Below are 23,941 nucleotides of genomic sequence, written 5' to 3'. Positions count from 1 at the left end.
AAGATGGGGAGAATGAAATTTGGCCAACAAATCCAGTAATATTAAGCTCTCGAGGAAGGAGTCATTTTGTTACATTGCTAGCGGAATAGTGTTAATCAAACCCACTAAAACCCACTGTCTCACGGTAGGAAGAGCTCTTACTCTGTGCCAAGCACTGTACTAGACGCTTTCAAATGCTTAATCTCATTTAATTACGACAGAAGCCCCATTTTACTGAAAAAGAAAGCGAGGCTCAGAGAAGTAACTGCCCAAGAACACACAGCTAGTAACTGAACTTGGATTCAAACCCCTGAGTCGTCTAATTCTAAAGCCCTATTTTCACCATATCATGTTACCCCCACCTAGGAATATGTTTAGATAGAACATAGAAACACTCTGCAATGGAATGCAAACCCTAAGAGATTATTTTTAAACATATCATGGGTCATTTCTAAGCTCTCATGGCTCTAATGGTGACATCCCGGGGGCAACTACCATCATGATCAATGAACTCTGGGTTGTCTATCAAAGATAGTAGACTGAGCTGGACTCCTCCAGGTCATTGTTTGATATGGTCTCATGCTGTAGTGAATGCTGTAGATTACTAGAGCTAACAGTACCAAATTTGGTGCCAATGTCCATGGCCCCCTAAGCCCAATTTACAAGAGCACCACCAAATGACAAAATCATAAGGCCCAGAAACCTATCTATGCTGCCTGGCAGCTCCCACTCATGTAAAAGATCTCGAATTTTCAGTGTCCCACTTTCTGGACCGCTGTCCTCACCATCGTGTCTTTCTGTACCTTGCTCAGATTTGACTCAGTAGCCTTGAGTTAACTCCATCAGCTGCCTATACAGTAAAGCTTCCCAACATCTATTCTGCTCTACTTGTGGGAATTCCTGCTAGGTTTGCATGACATTGAACTCAAATTTTTTCCTCCACTAACTAGGACAGCAACAGAAGGCCAAGGGAAACAGGGACATTCAAGAAACAAAAAAAAAAGACTCTTCTTTGCTAACATTTAATAAAATGTCAATTCTCTTGTACCCCATGTATTAGAAATCTTCTATTTCTAATAATGAATATATTTGGGACCTGATCTCTCTTTCAAGGATGGTTTCCCCAACTTTGGGTTTGGGAACTTTGAGCAGAAGACTTAAACTTGGGAAGTGATTACTGGGTCGTTTTACCAAACATATGCAACCATTAAAGCAGGGCTACCAAAAGAATGATTTAAAAAAAGGGGGGCGGGGAGCAAGGGAAAGAAGTGAATATGTTGTTGGTCAGAAAAGTATCAATGTTGTCATTATGGAAAAAGTAGAAATCAGAAAAAATTTCAGTTTAGTGTTGTTTTAGTTTAAATTATTTTATAGTTTAATGGACATTGCAAGGATGGGGTGGCAGAACATCATCATATTTTCCAAAACTATGTTCTCTAAAGGTTTTCATTAGGCCCTGGTTCCAGCTCAGCAGAGCTAGGAGGCAGAAACAGCAGGACTTTAGGAAGGAGGATTAGCCAAATATCGGTAGCTCGGATCCTTAATTAACTGAATTCATTTCTCTGAGTTCTGCTCCTCAGAGAAAGACAGTCAGTTAGATGTAGGCTTAATACTTCCTAATGAAAGTAGCTCGTTTGGTGACTATCCTCATTAGTTAAAGCAGTAGGTTCTAGTACTGAATTTATTTTTCTTTTAAAAATTGTTTATACACTTTTCAACATAAATTTATACATATGACAATCAAAACCATTTTTAAGACATCTTTATTGGAGTATAATTGCTTTACAATGGTGTGTCAGTTTCTGCTATATAACACAGTGAATCAGCTATACATATACATATATCCCCATACCTCCTCCCTCTTGCATCTCCCTCCCACCCTCCCTATCCCACCCCTGTAGGTGGTCACAGAGCACCGAGCTGATCTCCCTCTGCTATGCGGCTGCTTCCCACTAACTAGCTATTTTACATTTGGTAGTGTATATATGTCCATGCCACTCTCTCACTTCGTCCCAGCTTACCCTTCCCCCTCCCTGTGTCCTCAAGTCCCTTCTCTACGTCTGCGTCTTTATTCCTGTCGTGCCCCTAGGTTCTTCAGAACCATTTAAAACCATTTTTTTTTTTTTACAGTACAGCCTTTTCCTTCTCTTTTCCTTTTTTGTTTACCTCTTACCCTCTCTCCTCTCCACTCACATCAATGCCCATGCTGCCCACCAGTAATCCTACATACTACCCAGTGTGTATGCTGGAAAACACACACACACACAAACACACATACACACACACAAACACACATACACACACGCAGGAATGATATTATATGCACTTCAGTGCATCTGCTGTTCTCATTCAATACCTCATGAGTATCTGTCCAAGCCAACTGTATGGCTCTAAACCATTCTTTTTAAGGCTACAAAATCATTTCATGCTTTAGACGTACTATTGATCTAATGTGGATATTTTCCCCTGAGGCTTCATTTATCAACTGTGCTATAATAAGCATTCTTGCACTGTAGTGTTGTTTCTTTGGGATAGATTTCTAAGAGTGAGGTTGCTACATCAAAAAATAGTGCAGTTGCTCTTTTTTTCTCTCTTCTTTTAAAAAAGATTATGCTAGACGTTCTTATTTTGCAAGTGACCTTGAGCACTCACCTCTCTTCCCTGGACCTCTGTTTTCTCACTGTAAAGCAGGCGTGTGGGACTATAGATGACCTTGAATGTCCTCTGCAGCTTGTTTTAAACTTCTCTGCGTCTGCACCTATGCCCACTGCTCTGTGTTTTGCTGCAGTGAAGTGAAAATCATCACTGCTGCTGACTCAAGAACAAGCGTCCTGCCTGTCTGAGTCTCAAGATTTTGGACCTACATTTTGCACACAGGCTAGTTACTTAGCTGAACCACTGATTTCCAAGTACAAACTCTTCTGAAATGCTATAGTGAGGGAAGATTTCCCTGATTAGTTTGTGTTTCCTTGACACCCGCGGTTCAAATGAGAGCTGGACAGTGAAGCTGATTGCAGAGTTCTAAGGTTCTGCTGTGTACGTTTAGATTTACCTTCATCTAAACAGGACACACTCCTAGCAGCCTCTTTGATTACTTTTTCAGGATGCTCCCAATTTTAATGAGGATAAATACTTGATTATTGCGTGACCACACCACTGAATGAGGAGGGAAAATGTTGCACAATGGTTATCTACTTTGTCAGGCTTTCTATTCTGTGCATGTCTACCCATAGTAAAGCTTCTGGACCAGGGAGAAAGAACTGTTTTATTTGCTAAATCTAAGGGGCTTCAAACAGATAATTCTTGCAGTCTGAGTAATAACAATTGCTTATTGCAAGAATACCACGCAGCCGACCTCAGTGTAGGTACTTCACACGCATACTCTCATTTAATCCACAAACAACCCTTGAGGGAGGTTAATACACATTCTTATTATCCTCATTTTACAGACTGAGAATTTCCCCGCAAGGTCACAGAGCGAGGAGGTGGTGTAGTCTGTCTGCAGAGCCCACATTCTTAACACAGAACAACACTGCAGTGGAACCCGGCAGTAGCAGACAAGTGGGACAAAAATACTGCATGGCTTCTTGACTGTCTTACCAATGTCACCTGAAACCCACACTGAGCACCCCGCACCCACCATCTATAGAAGTTTCAGATGTTTATGGCTCCCATAGCAAAATCATCTGAACACAGATCCAGACTGTGGACCGGAGTCAGCGCAGACCGTGGCTCAAATTCTGGCTCTGCCCTCTGACCTCAGGCAAGTTTCCTCGCCTTTCTGTCAAATTGGCCAGGCAGCTGTTTCTCACCTGCTGCCCTGAGGACGAGAGGAAGCTGGCGCCGCAAGCGACAGGCTAACACCGGAGCCAGGGCTTGTAAAACGCCGTTTCCTCTCCGTTTCTCTCCTCCTCTAGTGTGGAGGAGGGCAGCATCTTGAAGGCAAAAGGCTGCCCTCCAAGCCCTCTCCTGCCTGGGTTCCAGTCTGCCCCCTGTGTCTTGGCACAAACACTGGCGTCAGGGCTGCCACGGGATGGCCTCCTTTTCAGTAGACTCCCCTTCCCCTGCCCCCCCATTCTGCTGGGTGGACAGGGGGGTTCAAAAATAGCTATTTATTTGCTTAACTGCGGGGCGGGGGGAGCAGAGTGATCAAGGGCAAAATCAATTACTATTTTTCATCTTTGACAAAGTAATTAAGGCCATAGCGACTGGCTGATTCCGACCGAATGGCCGCTCAGTGACGGAGGCGGATTTACGGCCTGCTCGGCGGCGGCGCTCAGAGGCCGATATCACTCCAAACAGGCGGCGGCGCAGGGCGTGGGTGGAGGCCCGCAACCGCAGGACTTGAGCCTTTTCTTCTTGTTTTTCTAAATACTGCGGCTCACTCCTCGGCGCTTCCCGAGCGCTGACACCCAACGGGGCGCAAGGCCGCCCCTGGCCTCCTGCCCCCGCACGCTCTCTCTTGCCTTCGCCCCCTACCCGGCTGCCAGGCTGGTGCCCGCCACTCCGCATCCGCGTTGGCTTCAGAACAACCCCTCTAGGTCTCCCCGCTCCGCACTCTCCCTCCCCTCTCCACGCGGCCCCTCCTCTACAGAACCTTTCGACTGGAAGGGGGGGAAGGTGGGAAGCCAAAGCAGTGCCTCTGCCAACCGCCTGCAGCCTGCGCGTCAACCGCCTTTGAAGGACCTGACGCACGTCGGGCCCCAGGAGGGAACCGACTACGCACTTGGCGAGGGAGGGCCTGCGTGAGAAACGTCAGACCCGGGGGACTGACCCGGGGCGCGGGGCGGCGAGGACAGCAGTACTCCACCGCCTCTGCGCACTCCTTCTCGCTCCAGCTCGGGCAGGGAGGTCAGTGCGCCCCGGAGCATCGGTGCGCTGGCTGGACGCTCCGCTGGCGCCGGGCACTTGGTGTGGGCGGCTCAAATGCAAATTGCGAAAACTGACTTTCGAAGTCGGGACTCCCTCTTGGAAGTGGGCCCAGGGCCCGCCGAGGGAGGCCTACTCTGACCTAGGGGCGCGCTTCCTGGCGCGGAAGTCGGGGGGCTGCCAGGCCTGCCCTTTACAGTTCTCGCATCCTGGTTTGGCTCCTTGGAAACTGGGGACTGTTTCCGAAGAAGCGCCCAGCAGAGCCCCTCGGCTTTCCCCGTGGCTGCCAGAGTCCAGGGTGTTTTCGAGCGCCCACCAGGGCCGAAGCAAGCGCCCCTGTGGGATTCCTGGCCCCGCCTTCTCTCCTGACCTCCCCCAGCGAGAGCCCACCACAGTCCCACCCCATCTCCCTTCCTCCCCGCTCCCGACCTCGCTGGGTTTGCCTTAGAGCGGTCCTCTAGGGAGGGCGTGATCGGCCCCCAGACGGCCCTGTGGGAGGCTTTGGGAGATTCTGCAGGGCTCGAACGCGACTTTCTGAGCCTCAGTTTCTCCAGCTTTCAAACTGGGAGTTTCTCAAAGGTTGTTGTTAAGGCTAGATGGGGTAATTCATGGAAAGCCCTTCCACGATTGTTCGATATTGAGAGCTTAATAAATATTAAAGCGACAATACAAAGCGGCCTGAAGCCCTCAAGGAAGCTCACAAGGAAGGTCTCTTCAGGGAACCTGTCCTCCTTCCATAGTCATGCAGACCGTGGGTCCCTAGCCGGCTGCCCCCGGAGGGGCCAGGGGGCAGAGTCAGTGAGCTGAGGCATCCGCGTGCGTTCGCGCAGCTCGGAAGGAGGCGGGAGGGGCCCGGCAGTAGTGCTCTGGGCGCCCACCGCAATCTGCCGCCGCAGCCTCGCCTGCTGCCGCCGCAGCATTGTCCTCCCGTCGCGTGGGGACGGCCCAGTCGAGTGTGACGGAGCCGACCCCGAGGCAGTTGGCAAGGCTGCGGGCAGCAGGGAAGGGACAAAGTGCTTTCCGTAGCTCCCCATTTCCGAGGCCTGGAGTTGCCTGAAGGAGCCCGGCCAGAAAGGAGAGAAGGGAAGCGTTTTGATACGAATCCCCTATTAGTCTCCAAGCTACACCTATGTAAAGGTGTTTTCCCTTTCTAATGATTATAGCCATTGCTTTGTACCAGCAGGAAAGTCCATCTTTCTATCGCCACGGCCACCTCCACCCCAGCCACAGAGCAGTAGAACGTCCTCTGGTGGCATCTCGGAGGGCCAGCCCTACCGCCTGGTTGCAGCAGATGGTGATTTGGAGGGTCTATAACACCTTGTGCGTCCAAATCATTCCTGGCTCTGGTGAATTTTTATTGAGAGGGCTAGGAAGAAAGAATGGGTTTCCTTTGACTTTGAAAGTGACCTAAGAACCAGGTCAGTGTTGGAAAGAATTTCCTTTTTACTTATAATATTTTCAGAGGAGCTTAAAACATACAATGAGAATAGTGCTAATTTTACTCAGGGATTTCTCTTAATTGTGTTAATGGAGATAAAATAGAAATGCAAACACTAGACCTCAATTTTTAAGCGAAAACGTAGGATCTCTCCAACACTGGTTGGCTGGGAGGATGGGTTGTGGGAATCTGAAGTCCCACACGCAAGGTTGGTACAGGCTTATAAATGCAGGAACCGTGCGTACAGCCATTGCAGAACTGTGTCGCTTCGTGAGACCCTCCATCTCTTTATAGTAATATTGCGGAATCCGCTGCCTGCAGGTTTGGAGAGGTGGCAACAGGATCTAGCCGAAGAGAAAGAGGGAAACATGACAGTGATTTAACTCCTTCCTCTGAGCCCACCTCAGCAGCCCAAAGCGCTCCTCTGGCGGCTGCGCCTCAGCTTGGGTGCAGTGGGACGTGTCCCTCTCATGTTTCCCTTAATTAGGAGGAGGCAAACTTCTATCATTCCCTCCCGCCTGCTTCGGTTTAGTAATCAGACCCACATGAGTCACGCCAAACACGCAGCCCCCTCCCGACCGAGTGACAACCGGCCAGCGTACTCTCGGCTGTTGTCCCTTTAAAACTCGAATCCAAGGAGGTAATGATTTATCAAACTTGTCTTATCAAGAAAATGTCAAACGAAGGGCACCTTGCTTTGCACTGACGCAAACCTGGCCTTTCCCAAGGAGATATAGAAAGCGCCTCTCTTGCTGGAGCCGAACCCAGTCTTGTCAATAGCTGGTTTCACTCTCTGCCTTCAATCTATTGCCTGTTTCAGACATGGTGAGTGTTTGCTTTTGTTCTTTTAAGAGGAGAGGGGGCTGCGAGGGTAGGAAGGGCAGATTCGTTTTGGATATTTCTTTTTGAAATGTTCTGTGCATTCTGGAAGGCGAAGGGAGCGCACATTGTACTTGTGAGCATCACCTGGGGTCGGAAAGAGGTTTCCGAGGCTCTGGAGCTGAGAGGTTGGAGGTGTCTCCCAACCCCGCTATTCTGGGAACTGTCCTTGGTGCTGAAAAGCCAGGTGCCGGTACTGAAGAGAGCCGCTGTGGGTCCTAGAGGCTATTGAGATAAGAATGCTGGCTAGAACTGAGATACTTAGATTTGGTGCAGATTAAAGAGTTCTGATGTGTGCGTTTGTGAAAGAAGGTTAGACGAGAGGTGTGTGGTTGAGGTGAAGGTAATAGAATTATTCTTACAGTATAATAGTAATTATTGGAACGAATATTTACAAAGCCCGGAAAGATAACATGAGGGGAGAAAGTGGATGGAAAAAACACCGCTGACAGTTATTTTCATTTGAACCTCAATTGGGAGAAAGCAAATGAAAACTAGTCGTGAGTTTTGGTTCCCAAGCCAGTGGAGGGGCATGGATATTAAACTCGTGTGAATAGTTATTCGTGGGGAGTGGATCAAAAAACTTCTCAGGTTCTTTTACATATCTGGGAATCTAGAAATGAATGTAGGTTGTGTAAGATAACTCCAGTTACTACCTTGTGTTTGAAATCTGGTTTATTACTGTTCTTGTAGGGTTGTTGTTGCTGTTATTTTGGTCATTATCCTTATTCTTGCTTTTGCTACCTGGCGGGCGGGGGTGGGCTTTGGAGCACTGGGATTCGCACAAGCAATTTGGCCTCAAACACTCGCAGGTGCCCGGGCATCAGCTTTTGTGGCCGCAGCTTGTTTATCGCTTATTTAAAAAAAAAAAAAAGCAATGTGCATTGTTGAATGACAAAGGAAATGGGGCGGAAAATTAAAGAATCTTTCTACAATGGTGATGGGAACGTGGGCACTCTACAGTCGTGATGTGAAATCCAAAGAGGGCAGGGACCTCATGGCTGTAGGGTGATTTCCGCGCTCCGCTTCTCCCCCCTCCAAAAAACATTTCTGCCTCTTTTCTTAGTTCACCTTCTATCAGGGAGGAGAATATTAGTTTCTTTATGTCATCCAGTTATCCACAAGACGGACAGACTGAGAAATAATGATTACAGTTTTTCTTGGAGAAGGAAAAAAACAATCCAGATTCCAATTTGTTCCCTAGATATTATGTCTGGACCTGAGTTGTGAACACCTCTATAGGTAGATACAGGTATTTTTAAAGCTGCCGTGACTTTTTTTTTTTTTTTTTTTTGCACGAACTTCACATTATGTTTGCAGGATTGCGGTGCTCCCAAGGAAATGAATAAACAACCAGCCAACAGCCTGGAGGCGGCGGTGGCGCTGGGCCACCACGATGGCTCGTGCGCACCCAGGACGAGCCCGGAGCAGGGGCTTACCGCGGCCGCCGCCGCGCCGCCGTCGCGTGTGCCAAGGTCCTCTTCCACCGGCTCCCAAACTTTCCGTTTCCCCGACGCGCGAGCCTGCGAGGCCGAGTGGCCGGGAGTAGGGGCTTGCAAACTCGGTAGCCCGCGGGCGCCGGCGGCCTCGGCGGCTCTGCGGGACTTGAGCGAGGCGCACGGCGCGCAGGCCGCCCCTCCTTCAGGGGGCGCCGGGCCCGGCAACGCGCTGCATTGTAAGATTCCGGCCCTGCACGGCCCGGAGGGGGATGCGAACGTGAGCGTGGGCAAGGGCACCCTGGAGCGGAACAATACCCCGGCCGTAGGCTGGGTGAATATGAGCCAGAGCACCGTGGTGCTGGGCACGGATGGAATCACGTCCGTGCTCCCGGGCAGCGTGGCCACCTCTGCCGCCCAGGTAAGCAGGTCGCGCTCGAGCCGCGCCGCCTTCTGCTCCCCAGCCGCGCGAGAGGCGAGCCAGGCCGAAGCGGGTGCACGTGTGCTGATGGGGAGACCGGATGGCAGAGCCAGGTGATGGATGCGGGAGGCAGCTTTGGGGCTTCGGAAACTCGCACTGCGCTGGGGTCACTAGTTCAGGGCGCGAGGGCTGCAGCGAAGCTGCCAGAGGAACTGCGACCTCAGGACCTGCCGCTACCTGCCCCCTCCCAGCCTCAGTGGTAGCGGAAATCCAGGTGCAGACTCATTAAGCAGTTGAGGCATTTAGATTCTTGCCCCTTTCTGCAGACAGAACCCCCTCTTGCTAATGACTGGGTCTTCGTTTTTTTCCAAAACAATTCTTAATTTAAAAAAGGAGAAGAAAATACAGAGAAAAACCTGGGGGAATAATCACTTAAGTCCTGTAGGCTTTGCACTGCGAATTACATTTATCACATGAGAGCTCATTTGATGAGAGGTGGCTTACGTGAGGCCAGTACTGAAGTTTAAGCCTCAGAGCCTATATTTTCCAAAACCTGGTACCTAATTTTGTATATATATATATATTTTTTCTTAGAGTACCTCTCTCAATTGTATGAGCCTCAGGCCCCCAAAACCTGGATTCACCTGTGCATTTGATCCTTTACGCTCAACCAGAAGCATGAAAAGCCCACAAAGCAAATCCCAGTCCTGAGTCAGGGATGAGGCAGCTATTCCTTGTGGCCCCCCTCCCATATAGACTTTTGTCTTCTTCCATCTCCCTCCAGTTTCTCTCCCTCCTTCCATGATTTCTTTCCTCCATCCCCTTTCACATACTTTAGCTCTTCCTTTCCCATTGCCTGCCTCTACTGCTATCTCCTCTCCTCCCCTGGGCTCAAGGGCTAAGCGTGTGTAGCCAGTGGTGGGCTCTTGAAATAGAACATCTGCCTGTGTGAGATCTAGGGTATGTATAGCCCTTCTTAGTTACTCTAGTGTTTGTACACACACACACACACACACACACATGCCCACACAGCAAGAGCTCAGCTGTTACAATAACTAGAAATGGACATAAACTTAGGCTTTCCCGCTCGCCCTTGCTTTTGGGGTGCACCTCTGGAGCGTTTGACTGTGTGCATTAACAGCAAGTGACAGCATGTTCCCAAGAGTGTGACCTCAGGTAGAGGCAGAAAATTTGTTCCGCATGCCTTGCTTAACCTCCGCACTGCGGCAAAAGGGCTGGAATTCCCACCCTTCGTAGCCCCGGAAGAATTGAAGTGGGGTGGTGGTGACTGGAGGTGGTCTGTGTGTGGGAGGAGTGTAGTGGGGTTATTAAAGATGTTCAGTATAGATCAAGCCCTGCCTTTGCCTATTTTCAGCTCTGCCCATCTTTCCGATTCTCGCCTTTCTGCCACCCACCTCGACCCTCCTCCTCTCTCCCCAAGACTTCCTTCCCATTTGGGCAGGTGCTTCTTTACCCTCCATGGCCTGTGGAACAATGTGGACGTGCCAGGTTGCTAGAATGAGGTGGAGGGTGACTGAGGAGCTGGAAGCTGTGCGGTGGCTTGGGTCCCTGGCAGCTTTGTGTGGTGTCCAGGTGTCCTGAACATTTCCCGAGTTTATTTGAGGTGGTTTCACCTACAGTTTTTTCTGCTTACCAGTGAGGCATTCCAGAACCAGGGACTGCCCCCAAGAAAGCATCTTAGTGTGAGCTTGGAGAGGTGAGCTCCAAAGATCCAGAAACTGCGGGAGCTGGGGGGTGCCTCAGGGGACAGTGATTCTGAGCCCCTCAGTTTACAGATGGGGACACAGAAGCTCAGCAAGGGCCAGTGGCTTGCCTGGGGTTATCCAGCTGGGACGATAAAGTTTCGACCAGAACTCAAGGTTTTCAATGTCCTGTCTCTTTGCCTGTCTGTTTCTCCATTCTTCCTGTTGTTTCACCCCCACGTCTCTCTCCTTCCCACCTCCCTTGCCCCACTGCTGAAAGGTGCCCCCTTCAGTGAGCTGACCAGGCAGGTCCTGCCCGTAGGCTTTAGAGAAAGTGAGGCAGGGGCTCTGGCTGGCTTCAGGCATTGCAGCTCTCCTTCTGGCCTTAGCATGGGGTCCAAAAAAAGAAAGGGCTGAGTAAGGGGTGTGAGGAATTTTGGGAGGAGGGGCTGGTTAGGGACCTGCTTGCCGGGGACTCTAGGCATGATATTGGGGGCCTGCTTGCCAAATGAACTCTTGGTTGTGGGTTGGGGATGGAGGGACCTGCTTGCAATCCACCTACAGTTCAAGGTTTGGGGAAAGCTGCTTGCTGGTGTGATTTGACTGCAGGGAGAGAGGGGTTCAGGAGTCTATTTAGGGTGGCTCTTCTGATCAGAATTGGGAGCCTCCTGCTGACAGACTCTCTGCAGGGTTGAAGGGTCAGGGCCCTGCTTGTAGACGCATCCTCTCTTCAGAATTGGGGTCCTGCTTGCCGATGCATCCTCGGTTGAAAAGTGGGGGCCTGCTTGCTGGGAAGGAGCCTCAGCAATGGGGGAGGGGCGGAATGGGGCCTGCTTGCAGACCTTCCCCGGGGCTGGTATCCGACCATGTGCTTTTCCGCCCCCAGGAGGACGAGCAAGGGGATGAGAATAAGGCCCGAGGGAACTGGTCCAGCAAACTGGACTTCATCCTGTCCATGGTGGGGTATGCAGTAGGGCTGGGCAATGTCTGGAGGTTTCCCTACCTGGCCTTCCAGAACGGGGGAGGTATGGCTTTTCCGCTCTTTCCGCCTGCGGCGTGGCGGGGCGGGCACTTGTGGGTTGGGGGGTGACACAGAGCCCTGGGACGGGGACCGAGGCTGAGAGGGGAGGCTCAGAGCAGCCTCTTCACACTCCAGTTCGTCCCCTGTGGGCATCCGTGTGAAGCCGGAGGGCAGGAGCTATTGAAAGAGGTTGGCACTAGATCCAGGAGGCTTTTGTCTGGAGATGGAGCTCAGAGAAGAGATGGGTCCGCACGCTTCCTCACTGGTCCAGCTTGGGGGGCTGGGCCCTGATTCAACTGAGCCTTGGTGCAGGGAAGTTCAAATCCTAATTTAGCCCACAGGTATTTCGGTACCCGACACACTCCCCACACTTAAACAACTTTAGAGCCAGGAGCTGTGCGATCCTGGACGCTGAATTAAGGAGGCTTTAAGATCATAACCTGGAAATCCGAGCCTACATAGGAGACTTTGGGAATGGGCGCTTGGGTCGTGCAGAACGCAGGATGCAGGCGAACCAGGAGTGGGGAGAAGAGAGGGGCTGGGGGTTGTGCTGTTGAAAATCTATTAGAAGCACCCCGCCACACACATCCTCATGGGCACAAGCAGGGCATATTCTGACTTTAGCAAAAATCGTTTTGCAAAAACGGTTTCCGTTTCATTTGTCCTCACTGGGTGGAAGGAAAACCGTTTCTACAATGGGGAGGACGCCAGTTAGGCCTCTAGGATCCTCTCCCCTGCCCACCGAGGAGGGACCCGGCACATTCACGGTCTCCTTTGCAAGGCGGGGCTAAAGTGACAAGTCAAACCCCCTCTAGGAATAGGAATTTGCACCCAGGATTCCCTTTCACAGCTTCTCAACTGGACCAAGGAGACCAGAGCTGCGCCCCTCACTCCATCGGGTTAGGCAGCTTAAGTTTGTTTGTTTGGTTGGTTGGTTTTGTTTTTTGATTTTGGTCTCTCGGTGCGCTCCAGGCACAGGGACAAGGGACAGATGCAGCCCCACGTGATGATGAAAACGGAAAAATATGTTAATACCCTCCCCCTAATTCCAAATTAGGACACGTTGACAAGTATTTATGAGGAGCGCAGAGCGTTCGCAATCAGGGGTGCCCCGGAAACAGAAGAACGCATGCTGGCCACACACATATGGGCGCCCCAGCCGTGTTACCCCTTGGTTCTCTGCAGGGAGTCCCCAGACCAGGGTGCCGTGTTAAGCTTTACAGTACCAGGAAAGGGGGCGGGCACTCAGGTTGAGGGTGGGAAGGGAGTTCCAGTCCAGGGAGCGCGGCAACTTTGCAGCCCTGCTGCTCTCTCTGCTGGACAAGTCAAAAGGGTCCGTGCTTTGCTCGCCCGGGATCTGCGATCTGCAATCTGCGAAGTGTTGGGCTGCGCAGGGAGCCGGTCGCTGGGAGGGTAGGCAACTTCCGCACTGCGGCTCCGGGCCCCTTCGCGGCGCGGGTGGAGAGCTCGCTTCCTCCCTCCCAGCAGCAAAAGAGAAAGATTGCGCAATCTACATCTTTCTCGAAAACCCATTCAGGAGAGGATAAAGCAAGAGCCCTGGTTTAAAGCAAGAGCCCTGGTTTTGCCCCGACAGGAAAGGCCCTTCCAGCAGGAGGAAGAGACTAGAGAAAGATCAGCTTTCCTTCAGTGGAGCCCAGTGTTCTGGACTCTGGCATCTCGAGTCTGAATTGGTTCTGACTCTGCAACAGCACTCCCTTGTCCAAAGATCATGGCTATTCCCCAAGCCTCTACCGAACAACCTCAAAGAATCCTTGAGGATAAAGAACCCCAGAGAACCCTCAGGAAGTCTGCGGAGGCCTGCCAGCTACTGGTGCCCTAGACTGGGCGTTCTGGGGAATAGACGTGAAGGATCAACATCAGGGGCCCTCGGTCTAGATGAGACACCCACATAAATAGTGTCAAGTGCTTAGCGCCTGGGGAGAGGTACTGTGGGAGGACAGAGAAAGGAGGCTTCCTGAAGGAGGAAGCATTTGAGTTGACCTTGAAGGATGGAAGGGACTTCTAATGTGGGGAAGGAAGTTGAGACATGTGTGATGGCTGAGGCAGTGGGGAAAGGGATGTCCCTGCCACCCGTCTGGCAGAGCAGGTCCAACCCTGGTTGGCAGAAGGTATGCAGGTAACAAGTTGAGGGCTCCTGGAGTCCTAGCTTAGAAGATTTTAAGGTTTTGGAGGGCTGAGGTGCCAATGAGATTTCACCAAATCTGACTCCAGTAGTGAATCAAAGGTGTGGATTTGTTGAACATTAGAAGAGCTTAATTTGGAGACATTGAGGTACTAGAATAAGAAAGAGAAAAGAAGAGAAAAGAAAACTCACCCAGTATGCAACCCCTAGCAACCCATCCAATGGGGAACTGAAAAAAAGAATGTGTTTGCAGGGTACCCTTGTACATTTCAGAGGAGGGCTCTTAAATGTCCTGGGTACCTGTGGTTGAGCTGGAATACCGAAAGCTTCCTAGAGAAGGCAAGGGAGCTTCCTCCTTGAGGGGGAAGGTGGAGCCAGCTGGCCTGGGCCTCCCTGGGCTCTCACCTCACACTCTCTCTTTCCAAGGTGCTTTCCTCATCCCTTACCTGATGATGCTGGCTCTGGCAGGGTTGCCCATCTTCTTCCTAGAGGTGTCTCTGGGCCAGTTCGCCAGCCAGGGGCCGGTGTCTGTGTGGAAGGCCATCCCAGCCCTACAAGGTGAGTCCCCCCTGCCTTCCAGCTCCCTCAGCCCTCCCCTGCCCTCCATGGCACCACGTGGCCCCAGGGAGGGAGACCTGCTTCTGTGATCAGGAGAACCCGCTCCTTCCTTCTCCGTTTGATCGGTTTCACCACTGGGGCCCTCTGGAGAATGGCCCAAGATCACCTCTGGCATGGTTCCGTTCCTGGCAGAATGCCTCAGTGTTCCTGGTAGACACAGAGTCTTTTCCACTATTAGTGTATCCATCTGTAAGAGAGAGCCAAGACCTAGGTCCCCACCCTGTGCCCAACTGTAAGGATTCCGCAGGATTTGGAGGGAATGAATCCCTGGAACTTTTGCTTCCACAGGCTGCGGCATCGCAATGCTGATCATCTCCGTCCTAATAGCCATATACTACAACGTGATTATTTGCTACACACTTTTCTACCTGTTTGCCTCCTTTGTGTCTGTGCTGCCCTGGGGCTCCTGCAACAACCCTTGGAACACGCCAGAATGCAAAGATAAAACCAAACTTTTATTAGGTAAGTTTGGATATACCTACACTAGGTGAACTATTCATTCATTCAATGAGGACGAATTGAGCACATATTATGTTTGCCAGGTTTTGTGCTGGGGGCACAGAGATTAAAACCAACATCAAATGTACTTAATTCTAATATTTAAGGAACTCATGGCCTAGAGGAGGGGTAATCAAATTTTTGTTTGCTCATGAATAGCTAGAGTGTTTGTTTAAAATGTAGAATTACAAGTCCACCAAATAGTCTGATTTACTAGCTTTGGCTGGGGTCAGGTCCCCAGGTGACTCACATGCACGGTACAACTTGTAAAGCAATGGGGTCTAGCATCTAGGGGAGCGATGCTTGTGATCCTGGGTCCACACTTCACAAAATGCTGCCCAGTGCATGAGGTAAACATGAGAAGAGACACTTAAACTGAGGACCTGTGATAGAAGACCTAACCTAGAAGAGGGGAAGGCTGCCCAGGGAGGCAAGGCGTGTGCCTGGGGGAAGGCTGGTTCGGGCCTGAAATCCACTGGGACTTGAGGACTTGGGGGAACTGTCAGCTTGTTGGGTCAAGGGCAAGGGCGTGACGGTGAGGAGGAACAGCAGAGTGGCTGGCAAGGCTTCTGATCTGTAAGACGTTTTGCCCCTAATGGTGCATGTGTTTGTGTCAGGTAACTTCTCTCTGGATCTCAGTTTTCCTCATTTGAAAAATAGAACTACTAACAACATTCTTCATCCTACTTACCTCTGTAAGGAGAAAAGAAACGGAGGATATGATCGTAGTTGGAAAAACGTACAAATAGAAGGTGCTAGTATCAGTTGCCTTTGCAGGTGCTGATCATCTTAATGGACACCAATAAGCAAGTAGTTTCTTCTCTCCCCAGCGGAGCTGTTATTCCCTTTAAGCTGGATCTGGCTGAAGTCAGAATCTTGTGGTCTCTGTATGATTGGCTTTTAGTGTTGGTCCCCCAAACCAGCACTTTTGCCCTGACAGCCTGCACACTGCAGAAGTAGGAAGTTACTTAAATGCTTTGAGTGTGTAAGAGAGAAAGATGACCCATCCCTCCCACACCCCAGAGAGATGCACATCCCTAAAGGCAGTAATGCACACTGGAGTATTTTTCCACACATGTGCATGTATGCACACAACATGTCCAGCCTCCACCTTGAGAGGCTTTGAACGAGACTGCAGGAAAGCTGAAACCGGAAACGTGCGCCCATCAAATTCAAACCCAGTGCACCTGAGTGCTCAAGAATGGGAGGATGGGGATTTGTGGGGTTCCCAGGTGTGCGGCCCAGTGGAATGACCAAGAGTAAGTGCCTCTAGACTCTCTGGGCCTCAGTGCCCTCATCTTTACAATCTCCACGTGGACGGATTCTTAACTTAGCGCAGTGGTTCTCAGCCCAAGCTGCTACACAGGAGAATCACCTGGGGAACTAGCAAGTCAAGACATCACTTAGGGTCCAGCCCAGACCAGCTAAGTTGGACTCTCTGGGGATGGAGCCTAGGAATCTGTTTTTACAGTTCCCCAGCTGCCCCCAAGGGTAAGAACCACCAGGTTGGTGTTTGCCCACATCCCTTAATTAAGCTGCCCTGAACCATGTTTGGAATGGAGTGCCCACCTTCTTTGCCCTGGAGTCCCTACCAACTCAGGGTCACCTCTGCAAAGCTGCTGTCTGAGAGAACCCCACTCAGATACCCCACTTAAGGTAGCTGTTCTCAGATTCACAACCAATAATCTGCTACTGGAATGGATTCCCAAAAATGTCGTTTTGGCAAAGTGCATTTTCTAGGATGTGGGGCTGGAATGGAGAAAAACCTCAAGGTCATCCCAGTGCCCTGCCTGTCTTTCCCAGATTGTGTCTGGGATGGAAGTTACTTTCCAAGGGAGTACCTCTTCCAAAGAGAGCTGTTGCCTTGATACAGCCTCCAAGGAAGCTTCCCTGGACACTTCCCTCAGGGGGTCACGTGTGTCCCACAGCTGTTCCTCGTGAGGGATAGGAGTTCAGAAACACATTCTCCTCTGCCGACAATATCCACTAATATGTGTGCAGCACTTTAATAACAATAGCCAGCATTACTTACTACACACCAAGCATCATGTTAAACCCTTTAACTCACATTATCAACAGGGGCTTCCCTGGTGGCGCAGTGGTTGAGAGTCCGCCTGCCGATGCAGGGGACGCGGGTTCGTGCCCCGGTCCGGGAAGATCCCACATGCTGCGGAGCGGCTGGGCCCGTGAGCCATGGCCGCTGAGCCTGCGCGTCCGGAGCCTGTGCTCCGCAACGGGAGAGGCCACAAGAGTGAGAGGCCCACGTACTGAAAAAAATAAAAAAAAAAAAGATGGACAACAAGCCAACATATGGTTTAATTATTATTTCCATTTTACAGGTGAAAAATCTGGAGCTCAAGTTTATAAAGCTCTGTGGTAGACCTTAGATTTGACCCCAAGTTTGCCTGCCTCCCAAGGCCACGGTCCTAACGACCAAGTTAAATGCTCCTCAGTCTACAAAGCAGCTTCATAAATGATGTCTCTGCTATTCCTAATAAGAGCTCTATACGTCCCAAGGGGCAGGTGACGTGATCACTATTTCACAGGTGACAAAGTGGACTCTAAGCCTTAGAGGGTGGAAGTAGCAGGCCACAAGTCTCAAGGTAGAGCCAGCACAAGGATTTGGGTCTCATGACCCCTGATTCTCTGCTCATCCAGGGTTCCTGAAGGTTCTATTCTATCAGCCCTGGCAGAGTGACATCTGTCCAGTTGTTCCCTAACTGATGTTTTTAGCTGAGATTCTGTAGGTTTAAAAGAAAGCTCATTTAGGGGCTTTCCTGGTGGCGCAGTGATTGAGAGTCCGCCTGCCGATGCAGGGGACACGGGTTCGTGCCCCAGTGCGGGAAGATCCCACATGCCGCGGAGCAGCTGGGCCCGTGAGCCATGGCCACTGAGCCTCTGCGTCCGGAGCCTGTGCTCCGCAGCGGGAGAGGCCACAGCAGTGAGAGGCCCGCGTACCGCAAAAAAAAGAAAGCTCGTTTAAACAGTAGTTTGACTTAGTAATTCCACTTCTGGGGATCTATTGTTAGAGGAAAATCAGAGACACAGGTAAGGACTATTCGAGATTGTTCATTGCAGTCATATTTGCAATCTAGGAAAACACCGGAAACAGACGTGTAACAAAAATTCAATAATTCCATGGTTCAAATAAATTATAGTGCATCCATAGGATGAAGTATTCTATAGTCCTTAAAAGTGAATATTCATTAAACATAGGGAAATCGTCAGCATATCCTGTTAAATGTAAAAGCAGGATACCAATTTATAGTATAATTTCATTTTTACTAACAATATGTGCTGGCTAGAAAACATATAGGAAGGTGATACGCAAAATGTTAACTGGTAAACTTGGGGCCATTCTTTTTTTTCTACATTTTCTATCAGGGATGTGTATTTATTTTATAGTCAGAGAATATATATGTATATATATGTATGTGTACATGTATATATATATACACACACATATATATAGTGTGTGTGTGTGTTTTTTACAGCAAGCTGAGCACAGTGACTGGGCCAGGCGTGTGGGTGCAGGCCCCCCCGGGTTTTGTGGAATTTTTTGCCTGGCTCACAATATCCCAGGGAACATGAAAGGCAGAGTGAAAACATTAGACAGCTAAGCACCTTGTCGACTGGTATAAACCGTAAAAACGATGCAAGCTCTGAGCAGAGAGAGACAATGGACATTTTTCACTCTGTTCCCTGGAAACATATGGACAGGCTGGGCAGATCTTATTTCATTCTTAGCCAGTGCTTTAAAATTTTTTGTTTGTTTGTTGAAAATGGAGGTATCAATCCTTTCCCCTCTCTTAGTGGAGACCCTCAATCTGTCCTTCCCTGGGTTATCCTCACTTGACTGGGGCCAGGTATCCTTTGTGTAAGTATTGATCCTTTGGGGTCCTGGGGTGTCTTGGAAAAGGGGATGATGGCCTGACTTATAGAGACATGGATAGCTTTGTAGCCCCACTGCTCTGCTGGACAAGACCAGAGTCCAGACAGTCCCAGGCTGCCTCCCAAGTGGCCATACTGAGAGAAGCTTGTTTAGGAAATGGAAAAACTCCCTCCCCCAGGGCGGTGTTCCACAAATGACCTTCCAGGCTCACCCTCCCCCTTACAACCCCATAACCACCGTACCCTGTGTTAGTGGGAAGCTTGTCCCAGGAGATGGGGGTAGATTCCCACGCCATTATGACCTTCACTCATAGCAGGGAGGGGTTTATCCCATGGCCCTTCAGCTCTGCTAGGGACATACTGCCTGGGAGCCCTACCTCATCATTCAGATGCCAGGACCCTGTACCTGCTCCGGCCATGGGCAAAAGCCCTGGCTCCGTCCACCGTGGAGGCTGAGCTTGCCACACATTTCTCAGGTGTAGATTGTGAGAGAGGCTGTCTTCCTTAGGGGCATTCAACCCTCCAGGTATTTGTAATGTTGAAGGGCTAATCCATGGCCTGCCAAGTAAGACCAGCAACGGTTCTTTGAAATTGGGAGCTAGCTGGGTCATTTAAAATGCGAAGTGCACAAATATCATTTCTGTTTCTGGAATGGCTTAATTTTCATTAGAACCTTAATTCAGTGATTCCTTTTCTCCCCAGTCTTTCACATGCTTTCATTTATTCATAATTGCCCGCGTAAGGAGAATCTCATTCGAACAGCTTCCAATTCAGCACGATCCTTATCGCTGTTCTTTGTTCAGGGTTGCTGGGCCGCAGAGCTAGCCGATGACACGGCCCATCGTTCCTTCCGTTGCTGGCCGACCTGAAGGCGCAGTGTGCTGGGAAGCGCGCCTCTGCCGCCCAGTGGTGGGAAGGGATGTTGCAGGAGGCTTGAGGCTGCAGGGAGCCCTGCTGCAGTGCCTCAGGGACGCTGTGACCTTGCACTGCAGGGGAGAGCGGTGATCCAGAGACGCCCAGAGACGCTCTGTAGGGAAGCTGTCCATGTGCTTCTCAGTGCCAGTTTTGGAAGCAAGCGATTTGGCGTTTGCCCGTGTGTTAGCGATCTCGTCTGTCTTAGGGGACGTACTTTTGGGCAGGAGGGCGAGAAATAACTTCTGTGCTTGCTTACAGAAAAGGGCTATGGATGGCCCTTTAATTGTCTTCATTCTGGTGCCTGCTGGGGGAGACAAATGCTTCCTCGGTAAATAGTTGATAATTATGAGGTGAGATTCCCCCTGAAAGTCTCTGTTATTTGACTAAAGAAGATAGTTTTGAGTAAGAAGGTATTTTGAGGACTCTAATAGTGGTTGGTGGTTCTCAAACCTGGGAGATTTTGGCAGGAGACATTTGACAGTGTTCATAGACAGTTTTGGTTGTCACAACTGGGCTGGGGTGGGGTGGGGTGGGTGGATGTTCCTGGCATCCAGTGGGCAGAGGCCAGGGATGTTGCTAATACCCTGCAATGCATGGACAGCCTCCCACAACAGAGAGTTTTCTCGTCCCAAGTGTCAGTAGTACTGCTGTTTAGAAAAATTCTGGTCTAAAGGACTCATCAGAGGGAAGGGATTCTTTTAATGACTCTTTGCAGTTTTATCCAGTATTCTGAGATATTCTGGGGGATGTGTGGGAGGTAGTAGATCATTTACGGCTGGCAAGTGGGATTGAGAGGCGATGCTGAGGATTAGAGATGCTCACCCCATGCAAAGGTATAACAATGGCGATTGCATTGCGCCTAAGTTTTACTGAATCCAGCTGTGTGCTAAGCATTGCATGAAATTTTTCCATTCATGATCTATCTCACTTAATTTGGTTCTTGGAACAACCTTCAAACTAGATACACTATTATCAGAAAATGGAGGCTTGGACAGATTAAGGAACTCATCCAAGCTCTCAGGGCTAGTGGAACTCCTGAACCCATGGTTTTACCCACTTTGCTGTTCCACAGAGGGCATAAATTGGGAGTCCATGCACCAGATCTAGGCTGCACGTGCTTTTTTTTTTGGTTTGGTTTGGTTTCGTTTTGGTCCACAGTGCTTAAAGACAATTTGGCCTTATTTCCAATGTTTTAAAATGGAGAGATTTCATGTAAATATCCGGATTTTCTGCATCTTTTATCAGGACACCTAGCAAAGCATGGCACTGATTGGCTGGTAAGTCGTCCCTCGGTATTAATGGGATTGGATCCAGGAGCCCTTTCGGATACCAAAGTCTGCAGATGTTCACGTCCCTTATATAAAATCGTGTAGTACAATGAAAACAGTATTCAGCCAACCACCATCGAAATTTCAATCCGTGGTTGATTGAATCCATGGATGTAAAACTGCGGATACGGAGGGCAGACCGTACTCTCTGTTTGCCACCCCTTTTTACCCTCCATTTTATATCTTTCTAATTTGTGTCACCAGCCTGGCTTCTGAAGGTGTTTGAGTTTATGTTCCCTGCTCTCTGTTTCCCAGTAAAGTGGTTAAGAGCATGGCCTCCAAAGAGAGAGTGACTGTTTGCCTCCTGATTCTGCTGTGTGACCTTGGCAAGCAACTGCACTTCTCTGTGCCCAGTTTCTTTACCTGTAACATACAGATAATAACAATACCTACCTCGCAGGCGTGATGTGAGGCTCAAATTAGTTAATGCATATAAGACATTTAAAATAGTGCATAGTAAGTGCCATATAAGTGTTAGTTATTGTTGTTATTGTTACTTTTCATCTCTTTATAAATTAATATCCTTTGGCATTAATCCCGGTGGACTCTTTATCTAAAATATCCATCAAGTGATCATAGAAACATTGTAATGTGGTCAGGAAGACTTCAGTATCTTCCTATTTCAAATGAGGATCATCATAGGCACCTCCCAGGTCTTCTGAGGCTTCCACAAGATGATAATTGGTAAAGCGTCCAGCACGGTACCTGACATGCTAAGACTCGCCTGATTAGTTCCCTGCTCCCATCCCAGCCTAGGTCAGGCATTCTCAGCCTCAGCACTGTTGGCATTTTGGGCTGGATAATTCTCTGCCGTGGGGCTGTCCTGTGCATTGTTAGACGTTTAGCAGCATCTCTGGCCTCTGCCCTCTAGTTGCCAGTACCACCCTTTTCCCCAAATATGACAACTAAAACTGTCCCCCGACATTGCCAAGTGCCCCCTAGTGGACAAATTCGTTCGCAGTTGAGAACCACTGCGTTCAGTCCTGTTGCAGACTCACGAGCACATGCGAGTGTGCAGAAAGCGCGTGGCACACGTATCTTAGGGAACTTCTGTATGTCGGCCATTGTGCCAGGCAGTAGGTTCAAGGTGGGCTTATTAGTGAGCCTTCTGTGGTAGAGAGCTTCAGAAGTTTTACTTATGTCTGATTAAAATTCATTTCTGCAAGCCATTTATTATTTGTGGAGTCATAACAACCCGGCTTTGAATCCTGATTCTCTTCCTCATTAGCTGTGTGATTTTGGTAGAATGACCTAACCTCTGAGGCTTTTCCCTCATCTGAAAGACGGAGGCAATAGTACCCACAGCACAGGCTGTTGTGAGCCTTACGTGAGATAATGCATGTAAAGTGCTTGGCGTGTAGGGAGCGCTCCAGAAATGAGAGCCATTGTTGCCAGGACCGGGCACTGCTGGGGGGTACTGGGGGCTCTGGGATGAATAGCACACAATTTGGGGGTTCATCTGCGTCTAGCTTTGCTCGGTTAATACCCTCACAAAGCTACTCTCCAATATTTGGCAAATATGTTTGGCTTTTATTTTTAAGTTGCTAGAGAGATACACGTGTCTACTTTCTGTACAGATTTAACTGTGTTTTCGTTCCATCCTCTCCTAAACAGATTCCTGTGTGATCAGTGACCATCCCAAAATACAGATCAAGAACTCAACTTTCTGCATGACGGCTTATCCCAACTTGACAATGGTTAATTTCACCAGCCAGGCCAACAAAACATTTGTCAGTGGGAGTGAAGAGTATTTCAAGTAAGATTTTTAAAAAACTTTTCTAAGAGAAACCCAGTGAATTAGTGACTATCCAACTTGTAGACTAGAGGGATGGGTTGCCTCCCTCTGTACCTCCCTACCTACTCAGATGCTCAGGGAGGAAGATTTTTTTCCCTGGTCTGGCTTCTGGGAGCGGGTTACTGTGCCCTGTGGGCCTGGAGAGGAGAGTTGGCTGAATGCTGGTGGGAACAGAATTGGTGCCGCTGTAGTTCATGACGCTGATGCCAAAAACATTGCAAAACCTTCCTCCGATGCGATCTAAGCAGACCTTCAGTTGACTACGTTGTTTTTCGTTTTTACTTGTTTTATTTTTTTCCTTCTGCACTTGTGAGGGGAAGAGAGACAAAAATTCAGGAAAGTCAGGAAACAAATCATGATCAGTGATTTGGTTTAAAGAAGAACTAATTCTTTCCTTTTTTTTCTCTTTTAAACAGTTCTGTCTTAGTTTTCTACTTTCTTCGTCCATTTTGCCAGACACTGGGGATTGAGGTTTGGGGATTGAGGAAATCCTCAGCCACCACAGGAAGATTTAATAACGTTCAGGGAATTATTTCATAAGGGAGGTAGATGGAGACAGAGTTCAACAGAGAGTAGATAATGTTCTCTAGCTAAGCCTTAAGTCGGGGCTTGTAAACTCAAATGTACTTGGGGGCTTGGTAGGGAGGTAGAGGTAAGACGATAGAGAATGGTGGGGACTGTGGCCAACAGGAGGGGAGGTCTGCCCAGTGGAAGGGAGGCTGCTGATGCTCAGCTCCAACTGGCCCCTGTCTTATGGGAATTGTAGGCAGTGCTGCCAGAGCTTCCATTTTACAAGAGAAGTTGGAAATCAAATAGGAGTTTTTATGTGTCTCTCCCACTTTAAATGTTAGCAAACGAATTCAGATGAAACACTGGGGTCACGTAAAATGCATGTGTCAGGGGGCCCCTGGTTTGTGGCCTTTACTTAGATAATAGGAAGTGGTTACTACTGTTCCCACTAGTTCTTCCAAGCTTTCTCTCTTGTGGACTTAGAGGGCACATGGATG

General features: G+C 49.4%; 1 protein-coding gene and 1 long non-coding RNA gene across 2 annotated transcripts in view; both read left to right on the top strand.

The window, feature by feature from the left end:
* LOC113624911 (uncharacterized) overlaps nt 1-5,529 on the top strand; it is a 36,173-nt gene extending 30,644 nt beyond the window's left edge. Inside the window, exon 3 of the long non-coding RNA XR_003434508.1 lies at nt 3,429-5,529. This is a non-coding gene — a long non-coding RNA (uncharacterized LOC113624911). The remainder of the gene's footprint in view (nt 1-3,428) is intronic.
* A 1,308-nt stretch (nt 5,530-6,837) lies between these two features.
* Nucleotides 6,838-23,941, top strand: part of SLC6A5 (solute carrier family 6 member 5) — a 54,391-nt gene continuing 37,287 nt past the window's right edge. Inside the window, exons 1-6 of the mRNA XM_027115179.1 lie at nt 6,838-7,111; nt 8,486-9,022; nt 11,612-11,750; nt 14,316-14,447; nt 14,796-14,969; nt 22,754-22,895. Of these exons, the coding sequence (XP_026970980.1) occupies nt 7,109-7,111; nt 8,486-9,022; nt 11,612-11,750; nt 14,316-14,447; nt 14,796-14,969; nt 22,754-22,895 (1,127 nt within the window). The 5' untranslated portion in view covers nt 6,838-7,108. The remainder of the gene's footprint in view (nt 7,112-8,485; nt 9,023-11,611; nt 11,751-14,315; nt 14,448-14,795; nt 14,970-22,753; nt 22,896-23,941) is intronic.

This window comes from Aethalodelphis obliquidens, unplaced genomic scaffold, assembly GCF_003676395.1.
Source record: "Aethalodelphis obliquidens isolate GAN/ISIS:26980383/991018 unplaced genomic scaffold, ASM367639v1 scaffold14, whole genome shotgun sequence".
In the NCBI taxonomy this organism is placed as follows: Eukaryota; Metazoa; Chordata; class Mammalia; order Artiodactyla; family Delphinidae; genus Aethalodelphis; species Aethalodelphis obliquidens.
This window is presented reverse-complemented; position numbering and strand designations above follow the sequence as displayed.